Source organism: Mobula birostris, chromosome 11, assembly GCF_030028105.1.
Source record: "Mobula birostris isolate sMobBir1 chromosome 11, sMobBir1.hap1, whole genome shotgun sequence".
NCBI lineage: Eukaryota > Metazoa > Chordata > Chondrichthyes > Myliobatiformes > Myliobatidae > Mobula > Mobula birostris.
The window spans coordinates 81,191,412-81,213,394 of NC_092380.1; the positions used below are offsets into that span (position 1 = coordinate 81,191,412).

A 21,983-nucleotide genomic window follows, 5' to 3' on the forward strand; every position below is an offset into this window, starting at 1 on the left:
AGAGCTGGGGTCCCAGAACAGATCCCTGCAGAACATGACTCGCCAGCAGCCTCCATGCAGAATACCACTACTCTCTGCTTTCTGTGGGCAAGGCAAGTTCAAATCCACGCTGCCACGTTTCCATGGATCTCATACCTCATAACTTTCTATAAGAATATACCACGAGGAACCTTGTCAGCTGCCTTGGTAAAATCCATATACACCACATGCATCGCTCATAAGGCACTGATTGACAAAGCCATGCAGACTATCACCAATAAGATTATTTTTCTCTAAATGCTTGCAAACCCTGTACCTAACAAATCTCTCAACTAGTTTGCCCACCACTGACAAAGGACTCACGGGTTTTATAATTCCCAGGATTATCCCTATTACCTTTTTTGAACAACAGACCACCCTCCAATCCTCTGGTACTACCTCTGTGACCAGGGAGGGTGCAAAGATAGTCATCAGCACCCCTGCAATTTCCTCCTTTGCTTCCTGTAGCAGCTTGTCGTATATCCCATCCAGCCCAGGGACTTGCCTATCTTAATGTTTTTCAGAAGTTCTAACGCTGCCTCTTTCTTAACCCTGAGATGCTCAGTACATCGAACTATGTTTTTGTGACCATTACAGAGATTTGGTTGAGAGAGAGACAGGAATATCCCGAGGTTTTGAAGTTCTAGAGAAGTTAGAGAGGGAGGTAAAGTAGAGGGGTAGTTGCGCTACTAATCAAGGATAGTATTGCACCTGCAGTCAGAGGGGACATCATGCAGGATTTGTCCACTGAGTCTCACAAAAATAGGAAGGGTGCAATTACTCTGGGATTGTACTGCAGTTCCCCCTCCCCCCCACCCCCCAATAGCCACTAATATGGTGGGAAAGATGCAGGCAGATTAAGGAAAGGTGTAAAAACAATAGAGATGGTGTCGTGGGGAATTTCAACTTCCCTAATATAATCTAGGACTTTGAGTGCAAGAGCTTTAGATGGGGCACAGTTTGATAGGTGCACCCTGGAGGGTTTCTTAAATCAGTATGTATACAGTCCAACAAGAGGAGTGGCTGGACTGGACCTGGTGTTGGGTAATGATTCTGTCCAGATAACTGATCTTTCTGTTAGGGAGCAGTGATCACAACTTCTTAAGTTTTCAGATAGCTATAGATTAGGATAAACATGGACCTTGCCAGATAGTATTAAATTGCTTGGCAGAGAATGAGGGCATTATTTAGCTGGTTAGTTAGTTATTTATTATCGTTGCTGAGGACAACAAGATTGCAGTGCTATTCCATTCGGTGCAAAACTGCATGCTGGCAATTCAGTTACTAACAACGCAATGGCTTTACTTAAAATAACATCCCAAGTTATTTAGTTAGGGGGAGTTAATTGCGAATAGCTGTTTTTGGGAAAGCTCATGCCCAACATGTAGGGGGTGTTTAAAGACCAATCACTCAGAGCACAGGACAGGTATGTTCAGGCCAGAAGGAAGGTCAAAGATGGCAAGGCAAGAGAACCTTGGATGTTGAGGGAGGTGATGAATTTAGTCAAGAAGAAAAAAGGCATAGTATGTAAAGTTTAGGAAACTGGAATCAAAAAGAGCCCTTGAGGATTAGAAAGAGCCAGAGAAGAACTCAAGGAGGGAATTAGGAAAACCAGGAGGGGCCATGAAAAGTCCTTGGCAGGTAGGGTTAGAGAGAATCCCAAGGCATTCTATATATGCAACAAGATCATGAGGGTAACTAGGAAGAGGGTACAATCAAGAGGGGTAAAAGGAAGGAACATTTGCTTGGATGGGGAGGATCCTTGTCCTTAATGTATTTATATGAGTATCTACCAAGGACAAGACATGGAAGATAGGGAGATCAGTGCCAAAGGTAATGATGTACTAGGGCAGCAGTTCCCAACCACTGGGCCACGGACCGGTAACGGGCCACAAAGCATGCGCTACCAGGCTGTGAGGAAATGATATGATTTGGCGATATGAGTCAGCTGCACCTTTCCTCATTCCCTGTCATGGCCACTGTTGAGCCATTACGCATGCGAGGTCATTACCTGTGCGTCATCCATTTCAGCACGGGAAGGAGATCAACTCCTCGAGCTTGCAAATGACGGCGGGCTGAAAAGTATATTTGACATAACATCTCTGCCGGCATTCTGGATCAAAGTCAAGGCTAAAAATCCTGAGATAGCCATGAAAGCACTGAAAACGTTGCTTCCATTTCCAACATATCTCTGCAATGAATGCAACGAAAACTAAATTGCGGAATAGACTGGACATAAGGAACCCCGTTCGACTATCACTGTCTCCCATCACCCTTCAATAGGACCGTCTTGTTGCAGGAAAACAAGCCCAGGGCTCCTACTGATTCAGCGATATTGGTGTGTTGCAGTGATTTTATATGTTCATATGGGGAAAATATGTGCTGTGTGTTTAATATCCAAATGTTACTTAAAATGTTATGATGCTATTGACTTATATAACCATATAACAATTACAGCTTGGAAACAGGCCATCTCTGCCCTTGAAGTCCATGCTGAACACTACTCTCACCTAGTCCCACCGACCTACACTCAGCCCATAACCCTCCATTCCTTTCCTGTCTATATACCTATCCAATTTTTCTTTAAATGATAATATCGAACCTGCCTCAACCACTTCTGCTGGAAGTTCGTTCAACACTTACTTCAAGCTCCCCTGTCCTCCCCGATAATTGACTTATCACTATATTCATGCGAGGAAAATATGTGCTGTGTGTTTAATATTAAATTCGTTAGATAAACTCCTCTAGAAACGAAATTGAGTGTATTAGCCACTTATCACCGATATTCCGGTCATGATTAACAACCCGCCCCCGCCAAACAGAATCGCCAAAAACGATTTGTAGAGAAAAAATCGTACACGCATGCGCACTGGTGCTCGCGCAAGGCTTCATGGTCATTGTAGTCTTTCTCGGGGTAAACCCAACGTATTTAACTGCTATTCTTGTCTGTTGGCAACCCTACCACCACCACCACCCCCCCCGCCCCCGGTCGGCCGGTCCACAAGAATATTGTCAATACGAAACTGGTCCGCAGTGCAAAAAAGGTTGGGGACCCCTGTACTAGGGCATTTCGAAGCAAAGGAGGAGGTAATGTTGGGTCTCTTATAGAGCATTAAGGTGGATAAATCCCCAGGGCCTGATGGGATATATCCCAGAATATTGAGAGAGGCAAGAAAATAGACAAGCAATTACTGGGGCTTTGACCAATATTTTTCTGTCCTTTCCAGCCATAGGCTAGGTCCCAAAGGACTGGCAAATAGCTAATATTTTTCCATTATTCAAGAAGGGAACCAGGATAACCCTGGAAACTACTGACCAGTGAATTTCATGTCAATGGTAGGGAAGTTACTGGAGAGAATTCTTAGGGACAGGATTTATGAGCATCTGGAAAACTATAGCCTAGTTAGAGAGAGCCAGCATGGTTATGTGTGTGACAAGTCATGTCTTATTAACTTGATTGAGTTTTTTGATGAGGTGACAAAGGTGATAGATGAGGTAGATCTAGAGATATTGTCTACATGGAAGTTAGTAAGGCATTTGACAAGGACCCTCATGGGAGGCTCATCCAGAAGATTAAGATGCATGGGATCTATGGTGAATTGGCCATTTGGATTCAGAACTGACTTGCCCATAGAAGACAGTGATCAAAGGGACTTGTTCTGGCTGGAAGTCTGTGATTAGTGGGATTCTGAAATGATCTGTACTGGGACCTTTAGAGTGTGTGCTGAATATAAATGACCTGGATGAAAATATAGGTGGGGGGTGGTTTAGTAAGTTTGCAAATGATATGAAATTTGGTGGCATTGTTGATAGTGTAGAAGACTGGCAAAGAATACAGTGGTATATAGATCAGTTGCAGATATGGATGGAGAAATGTCAGATGGAGTGTAACCTGGCCAATGTGAAGTGTAGTACCTTGGTAGTTCAAATGTAAAGAGACAGTATACTGTTAAGGTCAAGGCCAACAACAGGGTCCCTCTTTGTGAGGAACAGAGGGATCTTGGCATCCACGCTCATCACTCCCTGAAAGTGGCTAAACAGTTTGGTAGGGTGGTTAAGAAGGCATATGGCATTCTAAGAGGCATTGAGTTCCAAAATCAGGAAGTTATGTTGCAGCTTTATAAAACTCTAGTTAGGTCACATCGGGAATATTGCTAACAGTCTAGTCGTCCCATTGTAGGAAGAATGTCGAGGTTTTGGAGAGGCTGTAGAAGAGGTTTACCAGGATGCTGCCTGGATTAGAGAGAATGTTATATAACAAGAGGATGGACAAACTTGGGTTGTTTCTCTGGAGCAGCGGAGGCTGAGGGGAAATCCGATAGATTTATGAGATTATGAGATGCATAGAGTAGTCAGATAGTATCTTTTTTCCAGGGTTGAAATGTCTAATACCAAAGGGCATGCACTTAAGGTAAAAGTGAGTAATTTCAAAGGAGATGTGAGGCACAAGTTTTGTTACACAGAGAGTGTGGGTGTGTGGAATGTGTGGCCTGGTGTGGTGGCAGAGGCAGATACAATAGGGACTTCTAAGAAATTTGTAGATAGGCACATGAAAGTGAGGAAAATGGACAGATATGGACATTGTGTAGGCAGAAGAGATTAACATATGACCATTTGATTACTCATTTAATTGGTTCAGCACAACATTATGGGCCAAAGGGCCTGTTCCTGTGCTGTACTGTTCTATGTTCTATGTTCTATGCTCCAGCATATTCGCCTATTCTACACTGACCTCACATTTGTCAAGCTCCCTCTTCCTGGTGAAAGCTGAAGCAAGTTATTCATCAAGCACCTCCCCTAACTCCTGCACTTCCAGTCACGTTTTTCCCTTTTGTCCCTGAGTGGTTCTACCCACACTCTCGTCATCCTCTTTTTCCTCACATTCGTGTAGAATACCTTGGGGTTTTCCTTAATTCTACCCAGCAAAACCTTTTTATGTCCTCTTCCAGCTCTCCTAAATCTTTTTGCAAGCTTCTTCCTGGCCAACTAATAACTGTCAAACGTCCTGACTGATTTTTGCTTCCTAAGCCTTAAGTATGCCTCTTTCTTCCTCGTGACCGAATGTTCCAGCTCTCCTTTCACCCTAACATCATTTCCCTGTCTCAGTGGGACAAATCCATCCTGTGCAAGTGGTCCACTGTTACAGAATATCTGTTCCTCATTTATGCTGTTAAGAAATCATGCAATGCTTCAGAACTTGTGATGTTGTTGTATTTTGAATATTGCATTCAAAGTGAGGGATATTGATGATTAGGAGTTAACTCTTTAAGCATGGGCTGCCGGCATGCTGTAGAATGTGCATGTCCTGTGATTATGTGGATATCTTCCAAGTGCATTGATTTCCTCTCACACCTAAAAGGTGTGCTACAGGTTAATTGGCCGCTGTAAATATACCATTTAGTGTAGGTTAATGACAAAAAAATTAAAACGGAATTATCGGCATGTGAGAGGGAAAATACATTGTAGGCTGAGAAGGAAAATTATGAGGAGAAATGTCACTAATGGGATTGTCCCCTCGGGAGATTTGACAGACTCCATTGTCTGAACGGCTGCTGTCTGTGCCATACAGATATAAGCCATCCAGCTCTCTGAGGTCAAGTAAAGCATAGACTGGTGTCATGGTAAATCATCTAGTGCTGTACAATTATGAAGTGCCTCAAACACAATGGGCTCTAGCAGTGTGGCATTGTCAGGAGGAGTCACCCTGTATGTCCCCGCATGCAAATTGTACATAATTTTGCATCGCGCATTTACCCACTGGAAATTAATTTCGTATTCAGCCAGCGGATTAGAGAGAATCTGTAGTCTCATCATTCTGTGCTAAATTAAACTCAGTGCAAAGAGTTATAAAGCACTATGCCACAGCATCAGTACAAAGATTGAATTATTCAGAAAATGGAAGGCTGCTCCATCTCAGCTTTTTTCCCAGTTCATTGTATTAATAAAATGAACATAATCACTACAAAGCAGGGTGTGCAATTTTGCTATTGTAATGTAACATCAATTGGTAACAATGCTGTATACAGTATTAATAAAGGTTTTCTCGAAATTTCTCTGTTATTTCCCATTACTGCTTGCACCATCCAAGTGAATTGAGAATCCGTCCCTACAGTGCTTTGAATATGATAGAGAAATGAGCTTTAACATAAAACTACAGCATTATATCCAACAAGAATACATGCTGTCTGCAAAACTAATAAGGCTAGAGGAACTACGTCAAGTAATGATCAGATGGTAGGGATTAAACAGTGCTTTGTATGTTGGTAAAGTTTGAAATACTTACTTTCTTATATCTGGGACATTAAACCAATCAATTATATTATTCGCTGAGATTTTTAAAATTCTTAATAAAAGGAAATACTATTTATTTCATAACATATAATCTTCCTACTTATGCAAATTTGTCACAACAATGATATAGCTAAGTGCTCATAGTGACTGACCATTTGTCAAATTACTGATGGCATTCTCAGGAGAGTTCATCCAAAGTGACAATAAAATGATAAATCAGCCTGACAACAAAATAATAGAGCTAGCTTGATTTTATTGTGTAGCAGGTCTCAAAAAATTAAGGCTGCACTCGAAGGTAGGAATGTAGCAGTGTAAGCTGTTCCTATACTTAAAGAGGAGCTAGATAAACTTCTGAAGGATTTGGAAATTCCAGGCTGTGGTAAATTGGCCATAAAAGAGGAGCTGAGGTGTGAGGTAGATCAGAATGAGTGACAGAGCAGGCCTGAGTGGCTAGTTGTCCTATTTACTTGTGGTCTTACGTTTTGCAAAGCTGCAAACTTTTCCTTCTGATTAAAAGATGCTTAAGTCCTTTCATCTAATTTTAGCTCATGGTCCTTTCCTTCATGAAAACCTCAGAAATTTCTACCATGCTTTGATGGAGTGTTGAGCACATCTGTCCTTCTAGATGCAAGCAGAGTATTGTAAGAGATACTTGGTTAGTGCTGTATTATCAGAATGTTCACATGACTAATGTGTGGCGTTCTGAGGATTGGGCCCAATGCTTGCTTTGCTGTAGTCCTGAAAAACTAAAGTTCCTGCAAGTTTATTCCACCACTGTCATTGCACTGGCCCAGAACATGACTATATGCTGGTCACTGGACCAAATGATAAATAATGGACTCTGAGAGATAATAAGCCAAGCTATGTCTGAAGGTCACTTATAGGCTTCCGCCAAGTTCATCCCAAGGTACTTCCAGGGCTGCAATCTGTGCCTTTTGTGCAGGAATTACCAGACATACTGAACTCTTCTGAGAGAGGGACTCTGATAGATTCCAAGAAAGCTATTGCATAATGGGGGGAAATCTTCCAGAGGATTATAAAAATGAAAGATGTACTCTCTCCTCACAATGTTGTTGATCATTGTACAATTTGAGGGTCTATCTTCAGAGCCTGCATCTAGTTGTAAAATTGATCAAATACCACTTTGTTACCATTTATCAGAATTTTACTTTTTTGACTTCCCATCCATAAATATTTTTCATGTATTTCCAAACCAAATTTCAGTCCTGGGCATTCTGAAACGCAATGGTATTGCGATCACTCGAGTCGAATAAGATGTTTTCCTTCGGGATTGTCTATTGGAGGGTCCTCAGGTGGCTGTAGAGGGCGAACCGGGATCACATGTTCTGGTGCAGTGTGGACACGAGTAATTGATGGCTGTGTTTAGTGATTGGGTCTTTTGTATAGAATTGAATTGACTTTATTACTTGCATCCTTCATATATATGAGTAAAACTCTTTATGTTATGTCTCTGTCAAAATGTGCAATGTTCAATTTATAGTAATTTATAATAAATAGTATGTACAAAAGGACAGTCAATATAACATAGAAATACAGTTGTGTCAGCATGAATTAAGCAGTCTGATGGCCTAGTGGAAGAAGTTGTCCCCAAGCCTGTTGGCCCTGGTTTTTATGCTGCGGTACCATTTCCCGGATGGTAGCAGCTGGAACAGTCTGTGGTTGGGGTGACTCATGTCCCCAATGATCCTTCGGGCCCTTTTTACACACCTGTCTTTGTAAATGACCTGAATATTTGGAAGTTCACATCTACGGATAAACTGGGCTGTCCGCACCACTCTCTGCAGAGTCCTGCGACTGAGGGAAGTACAGTTCCCGTACCAGGCAGTAATGCAGCCAGTCAGGATGCTCTCAATTGTGCCCCTATAGAAAGTTCTTAGAACTTGGGGGCGATACTAAACTTCTTCAACCGTCTGAGGTGAAAGAGGCGCTATTATGCGTTTTTCACCACACAGCCAGTACGTATAGACCACATGAGATCCTCAGTGATGTTTATGCCAAGGAACTTAAAGCTGTTCACCCCCTCAATGCCAGATCCATTGATGTCAATAGGGGCTAGCTTGGCTCCATTCCTCCTGTAATCCACAACCAGCTCCTTTGTTTTTGCGACATTGAGGGAGAGGTTGGTTTCTTGACACCACTGTGTCAGGATGATGACTTCTTCTCTGTAGGCTTTCTCAATATTATTTGAGATTAGGCCAATCAGTGTAGTGTCGTCAGCAAATTTTAATTAGCAGATTGGAGCTATGGGGGGTGAGACTGTCATGGGTATACAGAGAGTAAAGGAGGGGGCTTAGTACACAGCCCTGAGGGGCACCTGTGTTGAGGGTCAGAGGGGCAGAGGTGAGGGAGCCCACTCTTACCACTGCCCGCGATCTGACAGGAAGTCCAGGATCCAGCTACACAAGGCAGGGTGAAGGCAAAGGTCTCTGAGCTTCTTGTTGAGCCTGGGGGGAATTATGGTGTTGAGTGCTGAACTGTAGTCCAAGAACAGCATCCTCACATAAGCATCCTTCTTCTCCAGATGCGTAAGGATGGTGTGTAGAACTGTGGCTGTTGTGTCACCTGTCGATCAGTTGTGTCAGTAGGCGAATTGTAGTGGTCCAGTTTGGGTGGTAGCATGCTGCAGATGTAGTCCTTGACCAGCCTCTCAAAGCATTTGCTTATTTTTGAGGTGAGTACGACAGGACGCCACTCATTCAGACATGTTACCTTGATCTTTTTAGGTACAGGGACAATGGTGGATGTTTTGAAGCAGGAGGGCACTCTACACTGGGAGAGGGAGAGATTAAAAATGTCTGTAAACACACCTGCCAGTTGTTCATTCTCTCCTTTTGCACCCCTGCATTTTTTCTGCGGCACAGTGGAGGCAACTGTCAGGTAGCACAGCTCAGTCTCGAACACTTCCTCCAGGTGTACCTATTGAGTGCAGTGTCTTCCCAGTTTTTAGATGTAACGTTAAATGTTTTCAGGCTGATTCCGATGTTAACTTTGAAGTGTTTCCTCTGCCCACCAGGGGCTCTCTGACCTTCCTTCAATGTGAGTTTGGCATCCGGATGCCATGACCTATCCATCGGAGCTGGTATTGCTTTGCTGTGGTGGAGGTGCTGTTCATGTTGGCCTCATCCTGTATGCTGGCGTTAGTGCATTTGTTCTTCCAGCCGATCCTCAAAATCTTTCATAAGGTTCTTTGGTGGTATTGTTCTGGGGATTTCAGGTGTATACTGTAGGTGTTCCATGACTGCTCCATGCTGTAATGGTAGGAGAGTGACTGACTGCTGTATAGACCAACAGCTTTGTTTGGACCTGTAGGTTGCATTCTTCAAAGACACTTTTCCTTAATCTTGCATGGGCTCCACTAGCACTGCTCAGGTGCCGATTGACATCTGAGTCAACGTCTGCTTTTGAGGAGAGATTGCTATCAAGGTAGGGAAACTGCTCTACATTTTCAAGGCCAATACTGTATCATTTGCATACAGAAGCTCCATGATAGTGATGGTGCTGACCTTCTTCTTGGCCTGAACCAGTTGAGGTTGAAAAGCCTTTCTGGACATGATTGGGTTTCTCTATGGCAGGTCTTCACCAATGAGGTGAAGGATGGCAGCAATAAAGATGGTAAATAGGGTGAGCACAATGATACTGTCCTAACAGTGAAGGGTTCTGATTCAGTCCTACTATTACTGATTGTTATAGCTGACATGCTATCATGCAGTAGTCTTAGTGTTCATAAGTACTTGATGGTTCAGCCATGTCTTGATAGTACGTGCCAACTCAGCAAATGTACAACTACTGTATCAAATGCCCTGGTCAAATAACACAATTGTGGCCACCATGATGGATACCCTTATTTCCCTTTAAGATTTTAAATTCAGTCTCCTTGTCCAATTACCCTTGAGAAGTGATAGAGAAGCTATTTCTGAGCAGCTTCAATTTGTGAGGCAAAGGTGTCAGTTGTATGTTGTAGAATCTTGCCCCAGCAATGATACAGCTGTTCTTGCAGTGGCTATGCTTCGTGAGATACGGAAGCGAGGCTGAATATATTTTTCTAAGTTGGCGTTGTGTGTTTTTGTGGATGGACACATTACAATCACAGTATGCCAGCCATGGAAGGATGAAAGTTTAGGATGATGGACGGGTGCTGCATTGCATTTTTCTCTATTTCTGAAACTGTACTCATTCAGGCACCTGGAAAGTACTCTTCAGTAGCATGTATATTCTTCTCATTTAAGCTCAAGGCTGAAAATTGCTCAGGTCTTACTGCATGAAGACAAGATTATTTTCTGAGGAGTACTTTACCCTGAAGGACTCCTGATGTGTTGTTCTGGGGCTGCATCCACTGCCCCTATCTTTATTTGTGCCAAGATCATTCCACAGGATCAATATTTTACTGTCTGATTCTCCTGTATTTCAGTGTTATTCGGACTCCTTCATACCACACTTGGTAAAGTGTTTAACGTATACAGACAAACCCAGTTTCAACACATGGTCCACAGTGTTTTCAAGGCTTGATCACTTGCTTTGGATGTGCTTTGTCCTCGTTTGAACAAACACTTTCAGCCATTTCCTCCTTCTCTACTCATATCAATTTCTCAGACAGAATTAACAAAGCTACCAACACACATCAAAGTTGCTGGTGAACGCAGCAGGCCAGGCAGCATCTCGAGGAAGAGGTACAGTCGACGTTTCGGGCCGAGGCCTAATGAAGGGTCTTGGCCCGAAACATCGGCTGTACCTCTTCCTAGAGATCCTGCCTGGCCTGCTGCGTTCACCAGCAACTTTGATGTGTGTTGCTTGAATTTCCAGCATCTGCAGATTTCCTCGTGTTTGTGTAACAAAGCTACCATTTTTTTTTCGTTGCTTTATAATTGAGTGGGTAGTGGCTCCATATGTCACTACTACAGGGCGTGACGACCCTGCCTTACACCAGTTCCGGGCTCAGCTGGCTCTGGCTGACAGTTCCCGGTATGGGCCCCTCTCCAGGGTGACGGATCCCACTGCCTTGTGGGTATCTTCGGGAGAAGAGAAGACTAAGGAGTAAACCCTACACAAATCCGGAGTGGAGCCCCTAAGGCGGTTGGATGACGTATCACATCACTTCCCGGCAGCTCCTGCAGCCAAGCCGATGCCAAATGTACTGCTTCGCATTTCTTTGGACCACATACTCGATGCTGAGAGGGGGATCTTGATGTCTGGGCAGCCCAGGATCTCCATATTTATTGCCCAGGTCTGCGCCCCAGAATGGGCGCATCCATTGCCTACTTAGACAGATGGAGCCATGATAATTTAAGAACTTGAATCATTGCAATTCCCCTCGTTAATTCTGTGAGAAGCTCATTGTCTTTACACATAGCATAGTGACAAAACTATCTGCTGATTTTTTAGTTATTTTTCTTAATAATCCCTCTTGCTGCTAGAAAAATACATTATTGGCAAAATTAAACTCTACTTTTTTGATATTAGTGGTAACTTAAAGTTCAAGTTTGTCGTTCAGCTATATTCATGTATACAGCTAAACAAAACAGAATTTCTCCAAAACACAGTACATACCATCACGCACAGCACATATAGTTATGAAAGCACATACAGTCACAAAACAATATTAGCACAAGTCCCTGTGTGGCTTTGCCTAAAGATTGATGTTACATCAGATGTTGTCCTGGAGCCACACTTCTACAAGAACGAGCACATAGTTCCTCATCTGGCACTGGGTCAGCTTCAGATGAAGGCAATCCAGCTTGTCTCCTGGGGAGCGAACACTGGAGAGCAGCACTGACAGGAGAGCCGGCCTGCAAGGAGCCAGCCTGCAACACAGCAGAGATTTCAGCTGCCCACGGAGCCCCTGTTCCCACCCACACGGCTTCCAGCACCTCCTCTCCTGGGTGTCTGTGACAGGCAATGCCAAGACTAGTCCACACAACAACCAAGGCCACGTCACTCCCCCCCACAGTAAGTCTCACCAATGAATCAATGAACCCGATTTTCAGTAATTTCTATTACCAATGTCAAACAGGGTCTTGCAAACACAAGAAAGCATTTAAGACAAACATTTGCGCTATTTGTTGGACACAGAGAGGCTGCTGTGACCAAACTTGCTGCCACTTTACCAGAAGATGTTGCAATGTGACTCTTGTTACTTTGCTGCTGTCAGCTTTTATTGAGTTCCTGTAAAAATCATACCTATTTAATATTAACACAAGTGCAATATACCAGAGTTTGAGTACTCCCTGGGTTTTTCTGATTCCTTCCATATCCTAAAAACATTGAGCAGTGTTGCAACGACAGTGTTAGCAAACCCAAAGAATTGATTGTGGACCTCTGGAGAATATTCAGGGGTCAGGGGTCAGTGGCAGTGCCTCAAGAAAGCACAATCACTAAGGGCCTTCGGTATCGGGGGCAACCCCTCTTCCTGTTACTACCGTCAAGGAGGAGGTACAGGAGATGAAAATCCACACTACAATTTAGGAACATCTTCTTCCCCTCCGTCCAGTTTCTGAATGGGTCCATGAACACTTCCTCAATATTCCTTTTATTCTGCACCGTATTTAGTTTGTAATGTGTAGTAACTTTTATGTCTTTACACTGTACTGCTGCTATGATTTTGATTCTGAGAACAAAGAATCTGATTAATGTAGCATTGATATAAATGAGTAGTGAATGGTCAGTGCAGAAGAGGTGCTCCAAAGGGCCTGTTTCTGTGTTGGATAACTCTATGACAAATATTTGCAATTGGAAATGTCAGAACAGCAATCTTTCTTTGAAACCTAGCTGATAAATTTTCTTTCCTCATCTTTTTCCCCACCCCCAAACTTCATGTGGACACGAATACTGTAGCTAATTAAACTTCTTTAACTGTCATAAGGCTGAAATCCATATACCCAAAACAAATTGGGATTCAAATTTGACTTATTTTGCCTTATGTTACTGAAGGCTGCAACAGGTAGAAAGTTTTATTTGTTGTATATTTACCACTTTTTTCCCATTGCTCTGTGGTATGTGTGACTCCTTTCTTCCTCTCCAACTTCTTGCATTCGTGTGTCCCAGCTTTTGCCTCCTTGTAGTTTATCTATGGTTGGCTCCTTTTGTGCTGGGAGTAAGAGAACTTTCAGCCATCTTGCCCTCACACCCTTTACCTTTGCCACAACTCCTTTGACCTGATTGATCCTTCACACTCTACAATTAGTTCATGAATGATATACATGAAAATGGATTATTGATAGACTGCATGAAGAATTTACTGACTGAACCATGCTTTAGCCAGCATCACCGGTTCCAATCTTCACCTGTTCAGAATTAATGTGCAGTTTAAGGTGCATGGAGTGGTTTATAAATGCACGTCCATATATAATACTGTATGTGCAACAGAGAAATCGAGTCAACAAAGGCAGGTTTATCGGACTATTTCTGAACCGTCTGATAAACAGAACCTGAACATTCCATTTTTCTCAAAATTTGACTTTAGTTTTTTTTTGTCATACCAAACCATGGGATTTCAACTTGTAACAATTTCGGAAGAATTCAAAGTCCAGTATTGCTCACTCAACTGTTTGCTCCCAGCACACAAACATAAAATATTTCCTGCAGCAAAGAGGAAATGAAAAAACAAGTAAAACACTAATAGATAATGCACATTTTAGGCAATATGATTTAAAAAATGATTTTTCTGTTTGTGTTGACACTTCAGAGATGCACTTTTAGATTAATGGCATCTGGTAAAATTTAGTTGAAGTATCCATACATCATGACTTGCCCCCAGTAAATGGGTGAAGAATTTGCTGTGATATGATAATTTTGGGATGCAATAAAATTACAATGCTGTTCTTTGGAACGTTAATAATTAAATGAATATTTAACAATATGATAAATGCCTGAATAGTTCAATCTATTTGAACATCTTTTTTCTGTTAACCAAACTTCTGGAAAGGTAGCTGCGTTAATTGCTCAAAGCATGAAGCAATTTATCATAATAAATGATGATTGGATTTAAAAGTGAATATTCTCATCATTCATTGATAATGAAAATTCAGATAATCAATTTTCATGTTCAAAAGCTGTAGAGAAAAGATACAGCTAGCAGCTGGATAGAAATTTGTTCAGTTTTATGCGGCTAAGCAATAGATTCCATTCTTCAAACTCAGTTCCTTTGACTTGTGTGGAATTGAACTGTAGAAGCAGAGTACAATGTGTACCTACTATTGTGCAAAACCTCTACTCCCTTGTCTGTTCAACAGAGTTCTTCATTGAATAATAGGAATACAGGACAGTCAGTGGTAGGCCTCCTTTTTCAACTTGGAACTACATTCAGCTATGGCACTGGTGCCTTCCTCTAATTATTCCCATACAAAGTTTCTAATGTGCTGACAGAATATTGAGACATTGCAGCTGTGTGAAAGTGAGGTGTATCAAGATGGGATAGGGGGATCTAGACTTCTTAGTAGTACTTTCAAGCACAGAATTATGAAGGAGACTTTGAAGAATTGCCTCAAACTTGCATGCAGTGCTTGTTTAATTTGGTATTAATTAGTTAATTGGGTAGCATTTTATTCATTTTGGAGGAACGATTTTGTATTCATAAATTTTTACCGTAAAGGTCAGAGCTGTTGGTGGAGGGAAATGTTATAATTCAATTTCTAACATAAAATATTTGAATCTATTCCACTTTATGTTGTGTAACTGGTAAGATGACAGTGTGCTCAGTCGCATCGGCCTCAATCAGAGGTGCTATTGTCTTTTCTTAAATGTCTTATTTTAATGATTGGAAGATACTGATGAATATTAAGAACTTCAAGTCTACCCCATCAGCGGGTTGCTTACTGGCGGAGGAGATGGAATTGGTGTGGACTGTATACAGAGGTGTCAGAGTCGGTGCATAAAGGGAGTCTAACAGCGAGTGATCGTCTTAGCCATTTTCTTGCGATCCCAATACAAACACCCTGTACTAAGCTGTGTTGTGGGAGGGAATTTCCAGGCAGATAGAGAGCAAGGGTCAAGAATGTGCTGAAAGCTTCTCTAAAGACCTCTGGGAACCTCATGCGACATGACTATTAGAGAAGTAACATTTGGAAATTTGTTCAGAACCTCAGGAGCACAAAGGAGCCCTGTGTAAGAGGCAGAGGAATGTACCATATTACAAACTACCCACTCACCTACCTGTCAGCTGCCTTCTGCCCAGCTGTGTTAGAATCTACAGTTACTATGGTAACCTGATCAGCCTTCTCAAAACCCACAAAACAGGAGCAGAAGCAAGTCGATCTCAATCCTGAGGGACTGCCTACGATAAAGATTTGCCTATTCAGCAAATGGTTTTAAATTCATTTATTTTGATTAAATACAATCATAACAAAAACAGGTATTGTAATATACGTTTATAATATATTCCATCCATGGTGATGACATAACTTTTGGCCAGAAATATTACAGTGTTTAAATGGAGTCATTCAAGGGAAAAAAAAATATTGGGAAATGTTGCACAGCTTGGACTCACCATGTTGAAAAGGAGATGGGAAAAGAAGTGGTGATGAAATAATGGTGCATCCTTCACCTAACATATACTCCTGATCTATAGTGGGTCCAAAGTGCCTGCTTGGATTCCAGGTCAGCTTCTCAGGTTGTTGAATTTAGTGAATGAAATAACAAAGCTATTCCCATTCTTCTCTCCTGGTTTCAGTTTGCTCATTCATGGAAATGTGGGGCCTACATTACTAAGACTAACCAGAATCTCTCTGGCATGTATCAATCCAAGAATAATCTGATACTATCAAAGACCCTTAATAATCAGAAACATAAAGAATATGATTAAATATTTGATAAAGTAACATTGTTTAAATAATTTATAAATATAGGTACATTCCTTAATTAAAAACATGGGTTCAGCATTTATGAGGATCTAAGTTAAGTCTTTGTATTTTTATTCATTTTTGAATGGTGGGTTTTAAGCATTTTAATTTAATAAATTCCTAAAGTCAGTAATATATATATATCAATTTTCCTAGCTAATTAGATTATTTCTAAATATGTTCATTTTGGTTAAATTTAATCAACAGAAGTATCTAATATTTTGGCAGCCAGCTCGGCCAAGGGGAGCTATCTAGCCAACTCTAAAACTTTTCTCCGCAGTTTTGTGGACTAATATTTTTCAGCTGCCACCACATGGAAAGCCCTATCACAACAAAGAGTATCTAGCTATCTTCTTTTCATGTGAATAAGGTAGTTTTAATTTATTCCAGGGATCAGCGGTGACTGTGGACAGCTTGCTGTTGACTGCAAAATCCAAGCCAATAACTGGCATGAAAGATGCTGATGTTTGGTAGCTTACCATCTGGTAGTAATGAATGTGAAAATGAATTTATTATATCTTCAGATCATTAATTTAAGTCTATTGAAGAAAATAGTACAGAATAATTTCAGTTTCATTTGTACATCTTCTTCTGACAAAGTACACCAATCTGATGTCAGTAATATGAAATGAACTCAGATGTAGTATCTGCTGAATATATGCACCCGTTTTAATGGATGGCTAACTTACTAATTTAAAATAATAATGTACAGTTAAATACACTTTCAATTGTTGCGACCATAATGATTTTCAATAGCAATTATATGCTGTTAAGTGTATATTGGGAAGGCAATTTGTAATTAGCACTTAACTGACCATCTGCTTGTTCTCCAATTAACTCCAGGCCTTCGTGCTGAAAAGTACATTAGTTATTTCTTTTGCGCTGAGGGAACACTTTACATCTATCACCGCAATAGCAAAATGAGGTGGGGAAGCCAATCCATTAGCAAACATCTGAGTCTATGCTTCTGGACCATTTTTATTAGCCAGCATTAGTGCATCATGCTGCCTTTGACTTATTGCTATCTTTGTTGATCATTTCTATTTGTGAGTTAACTTACAAGACCAAACGGTGTAGAAGGGAGAAAATGCTATCTGCAAGGTATTTTATATGTTGTTTTGGAAAACGGGACCAAGAAAAATTCTTTCTTCCGTTGTTGGAGTGTATCCAAAAATAGAATGTAATGCAAATCAATAGAATATTTCTCAATTACAGACACATTTGTCTTTTAAAATGCAGAACTAGGCAAAGTTCCACAGTTGTAACTCAGCTGTATGCCAGGAAAGGGCCAAAGAGAGAGTGACAGACCATGTCAGAAGTGCAGCCGAAAGACCATATTGATCAACGAATACTGTATGTTGGAAAAGGAGTGAAGCACACAAAATGCTAGAGGAACTTCCCCTCCCCCCACTTTTTATTCCAGCATTTTACCCCTTCTTTTCCAGTCTTGAAGAATTGTCTCAGCCCAAAACCTTTATTCCATTCCACAGTTGCTGCCTGACCTGCTTAGTTCCTCCAGTAATTTTTGTGTGTTGCTCTGGGGGAACGCAACACAGGCAATTCCAATGAAAACGAATAAACAGTCAACACTCTGGGCTGAGACATTTCATCAGGATGCTTCATCATGAGTCCCAATGAAGCATCTCGGCCCAAAGTGTCAACTGTTTATTCTGTTCCACAGATGCTGCCTGATCTGCTGAGTTCCTCAAGCATTTTGTGTGTGGTGCTCTAGAATTCCAGCATCTGCTGATCTCTTGTTAGGGAAGGAACCTGAAAGAAATTAGTCTAATTCTCAACACAAGGCACCAGTGAGAGCTAAGAGGACTTTCAGGCATTTATTCTATAAGACCTAAAACAGCAGTATATTTTGCCTAATGGAAGATGTGTTAGTTAAACATTATTAGTAAGAGTTTGTGCTAAATTCTATTTTTTCCATCTTTTTGTGACATCCATTTCCAAATGCATTAATCTTCAAACCTATGCATGATGTGCATTTTTGAAGGGAATATTTCCTGTCAGTGAAAAGTGCTCAACGCCTAATATGAAATATTAAATTACCTTTAGTTTTACCGTATGGTAAACTGACTGTTTTGATTTCTTTTTTTTTCAGCTCACCCCATTACGCCTGTCCTGAAGTCATCAGGGTAAGCATCTACCAAGGAAAAACTTTATAGCTGTTTATTTTAATATGAGTATGAATACTTTCCCGTCATGAGAAGAGTAATGGTGTGTTCAACTAAATATTATTTTCTTTTGTTACCATATAAATATCTTGTCTAATGAAGCATAGGAATAAGTGATGTTCGAAAAGACACAAAATAGAGAAAACAAGCAGGCTGGAGAACAGAAAATTTACTGATATAATGAGTTTCTTTCATTTTCTGTATATAATTCATTTTGTATTTGGTATTTTGCTGGAAGTACTTTGGCGAGAAGTAGGAAATCAAATCTACTGTGTCAGTTAATGTGCACTTTGCACTTCTTTTGAGATAATTTTTCACTGGCGTAGAAAATCATAGTGCAATTTTCTAGTTTAAAAAAGAACATTAATAATCTCCCTTACACTGTTTTCAAAAAGCTATTTAAAAATCATAAATTTGAATCAACAGTGCCAGTACAATTTTTGTATGCTACTCTGTTTCAGGCAAAGTTGTGTGTTAAGGGTAAAATCTTGTACGTTGCCGATGGTTTCTTGATCTTAGGAAGTAGCTGTTAAAGGCTCAGACCACAGTATAGTCAGCAAGTTTGTGGCTACTGGGGGGCATTGGCATGGAATGAGTATATGTAACAATGATAGAAGGGAAGACTTCCCAGAGAAGCAGAAGAATAATGCTGCCTTATGCAAAGTGCACTTATGGTGGAATTTACCAGGGTGTAGGGCCCTTCACAAATTCCTACACTTATGCGAGGACTGCAGTGCAGCCAAATGTCTTGTCCAGATGTGAATATAAATTCACAATGACTCAAAATCATCAGTGAGCAACGTGTCATGTACATCATTTATCAGCAGAGACGTCCTTCTGTGGATCAGTGGCAAAGGTTTTTGAGAGTGACGGTAACCTTGACTTTGAGCACTGTAGGCACTTGTGTTTGTTTGCTATTTGAGATTTTGCTTTTGATCTCGGAAAATCACAAATAAGTTTACTATATGTTGAATAGATTTCAACAGTAAAAAAATTACAATTAAAAAACTCCTTAAAATGATGGCCAATGTCAAAAACATTAAAATAAAGTTAATTAAATGAACCACCTACCTTCACTTTTCCTGTGGGAGAAATGTCCCCAGCAAAATCAGTGGGTTCTAGGTTCTTATTACAACAGTCCATTGCTGAGTTATTGAGGATTTGACCTCACTGCTAAGTAAACCAGTACTCAGGGCATGGTGGGGAGTGTAGTGGCAGAATGAGAAATCATTTGCACTAGTCTCTAACCTCCAAATCATCTCATACTTCTATATATCATAGCTTATCTGATGAAGTCCAAAACAAGCAGGAGATAACTGCCAAATCCAGTTGGGATTTCCATCAAAATTTATATACATCTCATGAGGTGAGAGTGTGGGGAAGTATTAGAAAGGTGGACCATAATTCAAATAGTTATGTTCTAGGTTCTGAGGGAAATGGATGTGTAAATTGAAAAGCTCCCCATTGTCTTTCCAATCAGGGAAAGATTAAGAGGTTGCTTGAGAAGTTTGAGTTAATAAAGTGGAGTCACAGGAATGTGTCAAAAGCAAAAGAGATTCAAATAATCCAAATGAATTTTTTTTTGCTGAGCTATTAGCAAACAACATACGCTAGATGTTACCAACTGGATTTCCAGAAGGCATTTGAACAAATATTCCATAAGAGACTAGTTTGAAAAATTGAGGACTGTGGAATAATGGAGCCAATGGTGTCATGGGCAAAAAGAAACTCAAAAAAAAGAAAATAATCATGGTAAAGGATTTTGTTCAGGAAGGAGGTGGGCAGTGTACTTTAAGGATCTCTTCCAGTGAGTTCAATGTGCAGGATTAAATTTCAAAACGGGTTGATGAAATCAAGTTTGGAGGTATGATAAACAGTGAAGACATTAGTGGTAGACTGCAAGAAAATGCAGAGAGGCTGGCAGCTTGAGTTGTTGAGTGGCAGATGAAACTTAATACAGACAATCATGAAATACTTCACTTTGGCAGGAAGAATGAGGAGAAACAACATAGACTAAATCAAACTGATTTAGAAGATGCACAGGGTCACTGAGACCTAGATTTAAACATATATAAGTTCTTAAAAGTGGCTGATGTATTGGGAGAAGAGTTAGCAATGCATATGAGGCCCTTTGATTTGTAAGTAAAGGCATCAAGTACAAACGCATGAAGTATAAGTTGACTATTTATAATATACCAGTTAAGCCATAACTGGGTTAATGAATTCAAATCAGATTATCACTCTTTGAGAAGACTATAAAACTCTTTGAGGAGATATGGAACGGATTTAATGAATTGATTCCATAATGAGTGATCTCAGCTGCAAGTTTTATTTAGAGAACTGATGGCGGGGGTGGGGGGGTGTCTCTGTTGTAACAGAGAAGATTGAGAGGAGATTTGATAGAGATTTACAAGATAACTGTGGGTTTAGAAGGAGTAAAATGAGAGAAAATATTCTCAAAAGCAGGTGGTTCAAGGAACAGGTGATGATATGGAAGAAGATGATGAGAAAAAGATGTGGGGAATGTGAGGAAAAAATGCACAGGGAGTGGTTAGCATTTAGAAATAGTCAGTAAAGGCTTTCAGAGGGCATCTGAGGAACAATAGCTTGCAGGGTTACATGGAAAGGAGTAAGACTGAGCAGGTTGCCTAGACTCATCACTAACTCATTGTTTAACTCTGTAAAGAGTTTATGAATCTTCCCTATATTTAGTTGGAGGAAATGTCTGTGCAACCAGCACTGGCAATGACTGAGCAAGAAGAAGCAAATGAGTGAAAAGGAAGGGAGCAATAGAAGAGGTTAATGCAATGAATGATCAAAGAAGATAAATAGAGAAGAGGCAGATTCTGAAACTGCATTGGTAATGACCCCGGGGGATATCATGACCCAGATAATTCCGATTAGAAGAAGAAGCCTGATACACGACAATAGGATTAGGCTTATTAAAAAAAGGAAAATGCGTGGCTGCATGTGCATTCCCTGTATCTGAATAACACATCAAAAGAATGTAGATTGAAGTCTGATTTGATTATGGAGCAGAGTCCCTTCTGCATTCTGTCAACTAAATACATTCAGAAAAAGAAAGCAGATAATTAGTATCATCAGCACCGTTCATAGAATATACTTCGTTCCATTGCACATAACAGACATTTTCTAAAATTATTTCCCTGAATACAAGCCTCAGTCCAAGATATCAGGACCATATATCAAATAATGGCATTCGATAGTGTATTAGAAAACAGTGGAATTCAAGATTACTCCCTGTATTGCAGAAGACCAAATTATTCCAGAAAATTCATTCCAAAAGTAACAGCAAAGACATTCATATAGATGTACCATGCTTTTCTTTACATTTCCCAAAATATTTCAGCCAAATAAGTACTTTCAAAGTGTTGTATTTATTTGTTAATCAGACAAGCATAACAGCTAGGCCCCCAAATCCTCTTTCATTCAGTGGCTGATGGATCCAGTGGTCTTGACTGGGGAAGAATAATACCCAAAGTATCAGATAAACATTGCTGCTTATTTTCAAATGGTGTTGTGGAGAGCTTTTATGTACAGTTGAACAGCCTCATACAAAATACAGACCTTTGCCCAAGTTGAAATGGCAACCTTGATTACGTTAACCAAAGGGAAGTGT

At 40.6% G+C, this 21,983-nt stretch overlaps 1 protein-coding gene across 1 annotated transcript in view; it reads left to right on the forward strand.

The window, feature by feature from the left end:
- LOC140205542 (serine/threonine-protein kinase BRSK2) overlaps positions 1 to 21,983 on the forward strand; it is a 1,025,607-nt gene that overhangs the window by 807,634 nt on the left and 195,990 nt on the right. Inside the window, exon 6 of the mRNA XM_072273159.1 lies at positions 18,271 to 18,304. Within this exon, the coding sequence (XP_072129260.1) occupies positions 18,271 to 18,304 (34 nt within the window). The remainder of the gene's footprint in view (positions 1 to 18,270; positions 18,305 to 21,983) is intronic.